The sequence below is a fragment of the Acomys russatus genome, chromosome 3 (genome assembly GCF_903995435.1).
Source record: "Acomys russatus chromosome 3, mAcoRus1.1, whole genome shotgun sequence".
Lineage (NCBI taxonomy): Eukaryota > Metazoa > Chordata > Mammalia > Rodentia > Muridae > Acomys > Acomys russatus.
In genome coordinates this window covers 26,875,937-26,888,341 of record NC_067139.1, presented here as the reverse complement: position 1 = coordinate 26,888,341, position 12,405 = coordinate 26,875,937, and the positions used below count along the sequence as shown (strand labels likewise).

At 45.3% G+C, this 12,405-nt stretch overlaps 1 protein-coding gene and 1 non-coding gene across 2 annotated transcripts; one reads left to right on the top strand and one right to left on the bottom strand.

The window, feature by feature from the left end:
- Window positions 1-916: 916 nt before the first annotated feature.
- Window positions 917-9,287, bottom strand: Rnf182 (ring finger protein 182). The gene is made up of 2 exons (XM_051170615.1): window positions 9,163-9,287; window positions 917-2,045 (listed from the first exon to the last, which is right to left on the bottom strand). The coding sequence occupies exon 2, from the start codon at window positions 1,841-1,843 to the stop codon at window positions 1,100-1,102; it is 744 nt and encodes a 247-aa protein (XP_051026572.1). The 5' UTR covers window positions 1,844-2,045; window positions 9,163-9,287; the 3' UTR covers window positions 917-1,099.
- Window positions 6,121-6,192, top strand: Trnaq-uug (transfer RNA glutamine (anticodon UUG)). Its single transcript has one exon. It is a non-coding gene; the product is annotated as a tRNA-Gln (tRNA).
- Window positions 9,288-12,405: the final 3,118 nt, after the last annotated feature.

Genomic DNA, 12,405 nt, shown 5'->3' with positions numbered 1-12,405 from the left:
GAACTCAAGTACAACTCAGCAGAACACTTGGGCTGTCGCTGCCTAAGGCTAGGGCAGCTGGTAGCCTGTGGCTGGTTTTTCACCAGCCCAGGTTCCCCCAGAGTGTTGCAGCAATCAGCAAAGTCAGCCCTAATCAGATTTCCAAAGCAAAGAGAGGAAAAGGAAACCTTCATAAACTGATAACAACTAATTTAAATGGAACTTTGTTCAGGATAAGGGATGGGGCTGATGAAGGAATGTGGTTAGAAATCAAACAAAACCAAAATGCATTAAGGAATTACTTCAGAGAATATTTCCACGTGCAAAAAAAGAACTGCTCAGATCTTCCCAGAGAGGCCTGGGAGAAAAACCACACATGGAGAAGAAGGCCTGTGTTGAAGACAAACGGCCAGGCCCTGGCATGAGGCCTACTTCCATGCTAACTTCCCAGAGTCATCTGTCTTCTACAGCAACGTGCCACAGTGGGAGATCTGCAGGAAAGCACCCAAGGCGATAAGATGGAGGGACCCTGGGGCAGGCATGATTGCGCAGAAGAGAGAGGAATCTGAGAGGGGCCAGCAGATCTCAGAGAAGCATGACCTTGATAGAGAAAGCACCTGAGGATGAGTAGGGGTTCCAGTGTTGGGAAAATAGGGGGGGCACGCCCATGCATTTTAGAGCAGTCTGCCTCTGACATCTACCCACCATCATGCCTGCCTTTTTACAAGGACCCTGCCACAATGTAACACAACTTGTCTGGCACCTGTCTGAAAACACCCTCTGGGCCCCTGCCTCTACACCCGGACATCTCACAGCTAGCAGAGGCCCAGGAAAGTTAAGCACACACAGCTTTGCTTCTTGTCTAACCCCTATGTGAAAGTGAACTTTTTTTCTTTTTTCTTTTTCTTTTCTTTTTTTTTTTTTTTTTTTTTTTTTTTTATTTTCAGAATCCAGGAAAACCCATCAAGCCAACATCTGGATAGAAAATGGACCACAGACGTATTGGCCACAGGCTTTGTTGAGGCTGTAGACACTAATAGAGAATACAAAAGAAAACAAATAGGTACGAACGTCATTTGTACATAGCCATATGTGCTGAATGTCCTATTTTGCATCTTGATTAAGAAGGAAGTGCCATACAGTCCAGAAATTCATGACAAACACATTGGCAAAACCCATAGACCATAAGTATGACAAGGCTAGAGGGGACAAGGCTAACAAAGACCACACCGAGGGTGACTTTCTTAGACACCAGTAAGTAGATCCCTAAGGGCAAGGAGCTGAAGTACAGCAGACCCAGAAGCCACACCAACACCCGGATGGATGTCTGAAAGAGCAGGGAGGTGCAGTTCCACACCGTCCAATTGTGGGACACTGTGGTGACAGAGTCGAAACTTGCCGGCCTGTAGAATTCTACCACAGGGGTGGAGCTGAGCGAGGGGGAGCTCTCCCTCTGCACCTCCATGATTGTGATAACCAAGCAGTTGGAGGACGTGTGGGAAGGACTGACAAGGGAAGCCAGCCTCTTGGGGGTAAGCAGCAGCTCGGTGGGGTTCTCCAGCAGACACTTCTTCCCTTTGCTTCCACAAGTCAAGTTTATAAGGATGTTATTGTCATCGGGGAGGCTGCTAACCTCGTCATCTGGCAGGCAGGTCTCGAACCTGCAGAAGGGACAGACGATGACACCTTGGGGAGAGTCCCCAAAGTCTAGGATCTTGTAGAGGCATTTGGCACAAACCCTGTGACAACACTCCAGAACCTTGGGCTTCCTCTGTTTCAGGTTGTACCGATTGTAACAGATCTTACACTCAAGCTCATCTGAGACCTGAGACTCCACAGGCTCCTCCAGCGGCTGGCTGGCCATCTTGAATTATGAATGCAATCTTTTGTAGATGCGCCTGGCTAAGGAGTGACTTGGGTTACAGAGTCCCTCTGAACATCACATCATCCGAGGCAGGCAACGGGGCTGGAAGGGCAGGAAAAGAAGGGAGAGAATCCAGAAGTCTTTCCAACATTGTCAGCTCCTCTGTCTCTGGTGCATATTTTTGAAAGGCCACCTGAAGGATCTGCAAATAAAAACAAACAAAAAACAAAAACAAAAACAAAAAACCAAACAGATTATAATGGAGCAAGCAGATCACTGAAAAGGTGGTTCGGTGAACCACTTCATAGCATTTTCTCAGCTCCAAGGATCAGGAGCAACAAACCTAACTAATAAAATCCCTTCTTCTTTCACCTTTCTGGCCCTGGGACAGACAGCTATCACGTCCCACTTCAGTCTACAACCATCCTAAGAAGGGAGTAAGTCCGACTGTGTGTGAAGTGCACTGGGGTATACCTCAGTACCACGTGTTCAGCAACAAGGTCTGTATAGCTGGGACAGACTATCTCTTTGAAATTTGTATCAAATTGTGGCCTCTTTGAAACACTGGACTCATTCCCAGTACCGTTATAGAGAACAGCTAAGTCCCTTCCACAGTGCTTACAAGCACAGCTGAGAGTCTTCTCGTTATTGCTTGCTTGCTTGCTTGTTTGTTTGTTTGTTTGTTTGTGACAATGTTACTGTATAGCTCAGGCTGGCCCCAAACTCGTTGCATAGCCCAAGCTGACACTGAACTCAGCAACCCCCTGACTCAGACTCATGAATGTGGAGATTTGGGGCCACGCCCCCACCATGTCAGCTTCCCAAGGACAGTCTAAAGGGCAAGCACTGGGTACTTGTTTTCTCAGGACGCGTTTTGCTGGAGACTGGAGCGTTGGTAAGGGAGGCAGATGGTTTTCCCTTCTTTATCTATTTTGCAAATGCCGTCCGTGTTTGACTATTTGATTCCAATTTTTGTTTCAATGCCAGTCTTGTGCACACACATCTACACAAAGTAGAATAAAACACAAAGCTTCTGACATAAGCACTAGAAACACGTCCAGTTCCTAAGAGAGAGAAGCAAGCATGGGAAACACAATTATACACACACCCCATAAACACAGGAAAAGTCATCCCTGCCCCCCCACTTCAAGTGGCTATTGGGAAATATTCACTATTCACCACATACTGTGTGTCATGAAAAGTTCTCCCTCTATGGTAAGTAGAAGATGCAGTGCAACCTGCAGGCCTGATGCCAGCAACAGTGACATTACCGACGCTGGCTTTGAACAAAGGACAGAAGGCTTATTCATACACACTGTGGGTCACCTGTGGTCCATCTCAGTGACCGAGAGCAGCAGTGTCCGAATTCTCCGGGCCATTCCCATTACCTTCAATATGTGTGATATTTGGGGAAGTAGATCTGTGAGTCACTGAGCACACCTCTCCGAGCAGTAATAGCAGGAGGCAGTCACAGCGTTTCTGAAGAGAGACAGCAACTGTCTGCAATTCAAAATTTGCTGTGGAGCATATCACCCTTAAGGGAAGGAGCAGGGAAGAGGCAAATTAAACTTGAGCAGTTTTTAAAATCAAGAGTAAGTGCCATCTTCCTTCTTATTTGTGAATTTTGCTAATTTTCAAATAACTTATTTCATGTGACTGTATAATAGGCATTGATCAATGGACTCTTTGGTTGTGAGGCAAAAATTATAGATAGGCTTTTTCATCTCTATTCAAAATTGGTCTGTACGAATTTTCTGTCCTGTGTGGAGTTTGGGGGTCAAATGTGTATTTATTCTGTAAATGAGCAGGAACGTTGAGGCTTCTGAACCAGTGTGAACAGTCAAATGTGTTCTTTAAAAGTTGCTTAAAACTCAGTGGCAGTTCCATAGCCTGTCATGCTGTTTCAAAGCTGGCTCTTTCAAGCCCTGCCATGATGACGCGGGAGAGCAAGCCCTGCCCTGAGGACAAGGGAGCGGGCCCTGATCCAGGGCTCTGAGTGAACCTCACTTCAACATCTACCCCATGCATGACCTGCTGGAACACATGAAGGGGCCGGACCTGCAGATTCAAAGATCAAGAATTTCCTTGACACACAGCAACGACGGGATAACCAGCAGCAGTCCCAGTGAGGATCCGGCAACGATAGTGTAGGCCTCCAACCAGCCCCATGACTCACAGCAATGAACATTTGAAAGTAAACATATGTGGACAAAAGGCTATACTGCAGGATACACTACAGCTTCTGTGACAAGAGATTTTGTTTGTCTGTTTGTTTTATTTTACTAGGGGTAGGAGAGGGGTTTTGGTGCATGACGTGTAAATCATAGACATTCAACAAATGTATATATTTTTAAAAAGCTGGCTCTTTTACCACTTTCCCACCTGTCTTATGGTTACTATCCAATTCAAATTCTCTGTTTCTTCTTGGGTCAAATTTGGACACATGTCTGAGTCTACTTCATCTGGGTTCTTACTTGAATGAATTTTATTCATCGCTGTCTTACATTATCCTCGTACCTCCAAATATGTCCCTTTCTCACTTATACTTGTTTACTCTTTGTTGCTTTTATAACCACACACAGAGATTCCTTTATACCAATTTTATTGTGTTTATCAAAGAATTAGCTGTATAACGTATCTATCTATCTTACTGGGTTTGTTTCCTCCATTCCAGCCCCCCCCCCCCCCCCCGGCCAGATTGTTTTCTCAGATTTACTTTTGTTTATTTTTTTCATTCTTTATTCTCATTTTATAATAAACACACACTCTGTTTTCATTTAAATGATAAAGGTGTGTCAAGACTGTGCCTTCCCACTGCTCACGCTCCTGAAGCTTCTATGGGCTTTTAGGCAGCTTGACCTTCCTATTGCTGCTGTTTGTAGCCAGGGCCTCACTACATAGGCCTGGCTGGCATGGAACTCACTATGTAGCCCAGGCTAGCCTCCAGCACACTGTCTCCCCAGCGCTGGAGTTAAAGGTGTGCATCACCAGGCATAGTTCACCTGACTTTTGAGTTATCTTTTGAAACAAATGTTATTTCAATTGTATCATTTATCAGTAGTAAGAAAAATATCACCTTCATTTATTTATTTCTATTAATGGATTATGATCAAAGATGAGAAATTCGAAGACTCTTTCCCTTTGAATTTATTGTTCTTTGTAGCCAAGTATGCTCAACTTTTCAAGGACTTCAGGAAATAAATGTTCTGTATTAGAGAGACATCCGACCCAGCATAGCTACTAAACACAACTTTGTATCTATCACTTATTATCTTCACAGTAGATATGAGATTATGGAGGAGACAAGTGAACAGGATTTATTAAAGTGCCTGGCAGAATTATATTTGTATTTATAGCAGATTTGTTTACAGGGTCCATGGTACATTACTTTATGTGTTAGTTTTACTTGCCTTGTTCAGAGACTCCTCCCCTTTATCCTTAAGAACATCATTCCTTAACTTGCTGGTGCCTGGACCTCAAGTACTGCCTTGTCTAACCCTGACATTGCTCGCTCCACTGACCATTTACCTGGGATCGCTATCTAGTCAGTCTGCCATTTTCAACTTTGATCACTTTATTCCAAGTGTTTCCTAAAAAGTATGTGTGAGTGAGAGAGAGAGAGAGAGAGAGAGAGAGAGAGAGAGAGAGAGAGAGAGAGAGAAAGTGTGTGTGAGTGAGAGAGAGAGTGTGTGTGAGTGAGAGAGAGAGAGAGAGAGAGAGAGAGAGAGAGAGTGTGTGTGTGTGTGTGTGTGTGTGTGTGTGTGTGTGTGTTGTACCTAAGACCTTGCACATCCTGGACAAATGTTCTACTACTAAGCCACTGCCCTGGCCCCACTTTTTGTAACCCTTTCTTTTGACATAGGATTTCACTGCATTGCTCAGCTGGCCTTTAACTCACCTGTAGCCAGACCAATCTCACACTCACAACACCTTCAGCACCAGCTGCCCAAACAGCTGCTACCACATGCTGGCACCACCAGGCCCATCTTGGGATTTGCCTTTTAACTCAGTCGAACAGTCTCAAAATAAAAATAAAAAGAAAAGAAAAGAAATAAAACATACTACTTTAATTCATGTATTTGTATGTACCCGTCTATACATAAGTATAAACATGAAACAATAGTTTTTAAAAGACAAGATTATGAGTTCGGGAGATGTGTGTGTGAGAGGGGAGACATAGAAGAAGTTAAAAGGAGAGCGAGGGGTGAGAAGAGTGTGGATAGGTATTCCTATATCAAGTTTCAAAAAATAAATTACAAGAAAATGAGCCTAGATATGACCCCATGGTGTAATGGTTAGCACTCTGGACTTTGAATCCAGGGATCTGAGTTCAAATCTCAGTGGGACCTGTATTTCCTTCCTGTGATCTTCCTCACCCTGAGGGCCCTGGTGAGCAGGCTGGTTCTTTGTACTCTTCTCTTGGATGAATAATAAGATCCCTAAATTCTTACATACAAATTTTAATCCCAGGAGGGAGACAAGCGGGTGTCCATGTGCAGTGTGTTTAGCGGCTGCTGTTTCCCCGCAGGCTCTACCGTGACTTCTCCAGCCCAGGCTCTGGTGCCAAGGGTGAGACACCTTGCAGCTAGCCAACACTTCTTCACAGAAGGCCATTTGCTCTCTGACCAGAAGCTGCGTAGAGACTGCTCTTTGGCATCCAACAGCTCGGGAATGAGCAGCGGTGCCTTGAATCACCTCCTAGAACGTGTTTCTTGTATTTGTCTGATTATGTCCTGTGGCTCTCCCATTACACACATGTTCTCTCAGGAATCCTGTCCCATTATACTTTGGTTCTGGGCTTCAGATCCCCCCACTTGACCAACTGGATGGACTATGGATTCTCTCAAGAACAATCACCACTTCTGTCCTGCAATTCATCGGCTGGATTGTCTGATGGGAAAGTCGCGCATCTCATCCCCTGAATGTCTTTCTATCTGCGCTTACATCTCCCTCTGTGCACTCACTCTTCTTGTCTGTCTCCAGCTGCCACTCTGTGTTGTAGACTGCCCCTCCCCTGGCTGCTGTGACACTATGGTCACATGGTACGTGACTGGGTTCCCGGTGTGACTGTTGTGGGACCCAAGCGCCTGTAGTCCTGTGAGTGATGGGAAATGGCCTCCACCGCTGGGACCATGGGGATATTGGTGCAGCCATGGGGTACAGCCAAGTGACAGGAGAGGGCCTTCCTATTCCAAAGCCTGGGACACAAGGGAGAACGCAGCCCAGCTGTTTGTGACTCCTTTGTCTTTTGCAGAGTGTATACACAGAGAGAGAGAGACAGAGAGAGAGAGAGAGAGAGAGAGAGAGACAGAGAGAGACAGACAGACAGACAGACAGACAGACAGACAGACAGACAGAGACAGAGAGACAGACAGAGACAGAGACAGAGAGACACATGGACAGAGACAGGCAGAGACAGAGAAACATACAGACAGAGAAACATAGAGACAGAGACACAGAGGAGAGGGGTGATTTTCAGTCCTCCTCCTAGAAGCCCTCTGTCTTCCAGGCTCCTCACATATCAGTGTACCCCTATTCTCCTACAGTACCATCAGGCTCCGTCTTTAATGCCAGCCCAGCCTAGAGAGAAAGCCAGTATCCGTGCCGACTCTTCACCTTCAGCTCTCACAGGCTTATAGCTGCACCTGAATTTGGAGCTCTAACTCCAAGACGGGCTTGAGGGAGCAGAGGCAGACATGGCTGAGGGCAGGATGATGGCAAGCTGCTCCAGCTTGCTGCTCCAGGTTCTTTACCGTCTATAATTCCTGGGAAGTTTTTTTCACAAGTGTTGATCCATATGGGGAGTTGTGATAAAAGCTGAATTTGTAGAGAACATTGGTGATGCCAACCGTGCTTCCCATGACATACAGGTATGTAATAAACTGATTTCCACTCGTTGTTCATAACGTATCTCTAAAATTCACATTTTCTAAATGTTCTATACTTTCTTTTATTTTTCCTCCTTGACAGCAGACTATTTGACGCCCAAGAATCTTTTTGCTGTTGTTCCCTTGGCTATCTTTCTTTTTAATTTTATTTATTTTTTATTTTATGTTCATTAATGTCTTGCCTGCATGTGTATCAGTGTGAAGGTGTCAGAATTCCTGGAGCTGGAATTACAGACAGTTGTAAGTTGCCCTGTGGGTGCTGGGAATTTAACCTGGGTCTTCTGGAAGAGCAGTTAGTGCTCTTACCCCACTGAGCCATCTCTCCAGCCCTGTAGTATCTTTCTTAATATTTTTTTCAAGTTTTACATTGTAGTTCAAATAGTTATATTACTATATGCCAGTTAGACTAAAAGGCCATTAGATAAGAATTCTCCATGTTTTTCCTTTTTGAAAAATTATATAATTTTTATAATTTGGACAGTTTGCAGACTAGGAAATAGCATACAAGCATGAGGCCTGACGTCAGGTCCTCAGCTCCTACATAAAAAGTCAAATGCAGAACTGTCCCTGTAATCTCAGCCCTAGAAGGGTGGAGACAGGAGGATTCCCAGGACTTGTGGACAAGTTCATCCAAGCTCAATTGGTGAACTTCAGTTCAGATTCAGTGGGACCCTGTCTCAAACAGCAAAATGGAAAGACACTCAATATGACCTCTGGCTTCTACACCATAACACCCCCATACACCCACACACACACACACCACACACACATACCACACACACCCACATACACACACACCACACACATGACCCCCCACATGCCCCACACATACCACACACATGCCTCACACACCACACACACACACCCCATACATACATACCCCCACACCACACACACACACATACACACCACACAAACACACACATACACACAACACAAACACACACATACACACCACACACACACCACACACACAACACACACACCACACACACACCATACACACACCACACACACACTAAACACACACCACACATACACACCACACACACCACACAAACACACACATACACACCACACACACATACCGCACACACACCATACATGCACCACACACACACACGAAACACACACATCACACATACACACCACATACACACACACACACACCACACACACACACACACAACACACACACCTTTAGACTGCTTGGAATCTTTCCTATTTGGCGCTTCCTTCCTAGATTTCCATTATTTAACTCTTCTATGCCAAATTCTAAATGAACTCATAGTAGATAAATCATCTTGCCAAATAGTATTTATCCTTACCCTTAGTCTGCAAGTTTTCCACAGCAATTCTCCACAGTGCTGACAAACACCCTCTACAGCATAGTGTTAAGTCATCAACAGGTAGAGGAAGCTGTTTCCTCACCCTTTACTCAGCAGGCATGGGGCGTCCATCCCAACAGTCTGAAAGTGAAGCAGCCCTGTGGGGGTTCGGAGCCTGACCTCATGGTGCCTCACGCTTCTGCCCTTGTCTCCTGCAGCCTTGAAGCTTACAAGAGAAGAAACCCAAGTTAGACTCCTGAAGATCAGAAGCCATGGAAGCCCAAACAAAATCCAGCAGCAAAACCCATCAATAAGACTATCACAGACCACCCAGCACCAACTTTCCTTCCAGGGCCAACCGCATCATTTGAATGCATGGCCCCAAGAAAGACCTGGTGAAACATCACCTCACAGACTTAATAAAGTATGCTGAGTCATGAGCAAAAAACATTCTGGTTTCTTGAAGCCATTTCCCTGAGTTGTAGCCATTGTGAATCTTACGTTAGAAATGATTGGCCAAAATATAGCTTCTAGCCGGGGGTGGTGGCGCATGCCTTTAATCTCCAGCACTCAAGAGGCAGAGGCAGGTGGCTCGCTGTGAGTTCAAGGCCAGCCTGGTCTACAAAGTGAGTCCAGGACAGCCAAGGCTACACAGAGAAACCCTGTCTCGAAAACAAACAAACAAACAAACAAAATATAGCTTCTATGTATTCTTCTGGACATAAGCCTTCATCGTTCTTATTGCAACAATGCTCGCTAATTAAGAGAGTCCCTCTAAAGAACTCAAACATTTTAGAGACATCAAACAAGCTCCCCAATACTAATGGACAAGTGCAAGTCCAAAGGTACATGAATACCCATGGGAGGTAAAACTCTTGCTGAGACGACAGAGGTTCAAATGCAACAGAGCACATGGGAGAGTGAGACCGTTATGATCACACTGCTTACTCTTCCCCAGCTCTTCTCTGTGCTATTTGTGTTATCTACTGTCCAACAGCTTTAACTGACAGGCTATGGGGTGAGTTCTGTTCCTTAAAATTATCCCAAGTACCAGGTTTCACGAAGCCTGAGTCTTGCTCACGAAGGTCATCAGCCATCTGAATTTGGCATTAGTGGGATACATCGCCCTCCGTATGAAACCACAACTACAAAGTTCCCCTCACTTCCTGGATACTTATCCATCCTGGAGAATAACTATCACTGGCCCTGCCAGGAGATGATGAGAGAATATACTTCGAATGGATGCAAGTGCTATGTTCGTTATCTGTGGCTGCTGGTGGTGGTGAGGGCTGATGGCTTGCTCCTCTCCAAAACAAATGGAGCATCACTCTTTAAACATTTTCATTTCTAAAGAATCAGCTTTCATGACATCCTAAGTTCTTTGACTAATATCACTATCCCTCTGCACATAGCAGGGCAGAGTATTGGTTTTTAATCTAAGCTATTAATAAATCATATAGAGCTGACTTCTCCTTGATGCCATCTCTTGCCTTCATAAAGTCATATCCTCCTAATCCTATTATATATGGTATTTGAGCCTCAAATTAAGCTTAAGCCACAGATTTGTGACCTACCCCCAAGAAAGTACAGTTGGATGCTGACTCCTGGTCAGGGCTTGAGTCACCTGATTGGGGAGCATCAATGTCTATGCATCAGCCTCTGACATCAGTCCTAATGTATTGTTTTAACTGAAAATACCAGATTGTTCTACTTTACCAATAAAGACTCAGGAGCCAGACATTGTGCTGAAAAACTTGCTAGCTCAGAGAGGCAGAGAGAGCACCCAGCTGAACTTCCTACTCAGCTCATGTCCCAATGGTGAAGGCCCAAAAAGGCTCACTAGCTCAGCTGACAGCCCAGGAGGAAAGGGCCAAAAAGCCCCAAGGCCAAAGGCTTGCTAGTCCAAGGCCCAAAAAGCCAAAGGCCAAGGAGCTGAGGAGCTCAAGAGCTAGAGAGCTAAGCTAAAAGCCCAAGCTAAAGAGCCAAAGACCCCTTTTATGCTCTGTCTTAGATACTCCTCAACTCAAAGTTCCTTCTACCCTTTAATCCCTGTCATCTGGTTTCTTGTTCCGCCTCTCCACCTAGGGTTAACTTTATTAAACCTTGTGTACAGAAAGCTCTTGGATTAGAGGTGAATGTTAGGGCAGAAGCGCACCATGCTCCCCTATTTACAATAAACAGGAAGTGCTTGGATTAAAGGTGTGTGTTAGGGCTCAATCCCAAGAAACAGGGATTTAAAGGTCAACTTCAGGGATCACAATGGGATCAAAGATCCTGTAACACTAATGATCAGAGGTCTCTCATAAGAAACATTAGTGGCATGCAACTCTGTACAGATGACCACCTCAGAGATTGCTATGAGTTTCCATCTCATAAACAATCTTTCCTCAACAGCAACAGGATCCGAGTTGGAAAATCTAAAAGAATAGACCCAGCAGATGCTAACCACTCATTCCTGAAAGATCAACAGCTGCTGCCTCTAGAAGAATTTAACCTGTAGTACCATAACACCCTGATGGTTGCCTAGCAACATACAGAGAGTTCCAGAAAGCCTCCTACAAAGACGAAAACTTTAACTTCAACACTCACCCAAGACCAGACCAATTTAATATGATGGAGAGACATCATCTACCATTGGGAAGTACCAAGTAATTGAATAGCTGTGCTGCTGGGTCTGAGAAATTCCATAGGGCAAACTGCCTAGTGAGTCAAATCAGAAAGGTCTGGGTTCAAGTAATAGGCCCAGTCTTAATATATAAAGAAGAGGGAGATTAAAGAAGACAGTCAGCAATGGTGAGCTATGACCTGTCCCATATAAACTTCATCTCCTGGCCCAGAGCTCCACCTGAATTCCCAGAAGCCTGCTGCCACCAGGGACTACCAGGTGACCCCTCCCTGACAATTCCCTACCTGCTTTGTGTTATTTCTCAACAAACCCAGCAGCTGTGAGCCCCGCCCTGTCACCTGTGCACCCTATTCCTGGCCCACAGCTCAGCCTACATCCCTGGAGGCCTGATGCCACCAGGACACACAGGTGAGACCCCTATACCCCAGCCCCCTGCCTCTGTGTCCCCCTGGGTAAGCCCAGCAGTGGAAAGCTACACCCTGATCCCTGTGTATTCTATTCCCAGTCCACAGCTCTACCTGCATCCCCAGGGGCTTGCTGCCATCAGGGACCACCAGGTGAGATCTGTACTCTTGCCCCATTCACTGCCCACTGATTCCCCCTAAAACTCTCCCAACAGAAGTAAAATGAACCTCTCTCCAGTATTTCATTTTCTGGCCCACAATTTGGCCTGCATTATCAAAGGCCTGCCAATAACAAAGACAACCAGATGGCTAAAGG

Bases quoted from the DNA above. Each gene is read 5' to 3' on its own strand.
- Rnf182 (XM_051170615.1), bottom strand. From the start codon at position 1,843: ATGGCCAGCCAGCCGCTGGAGGAGCCTGTGGAGTCTCAGGTCTCAGAT.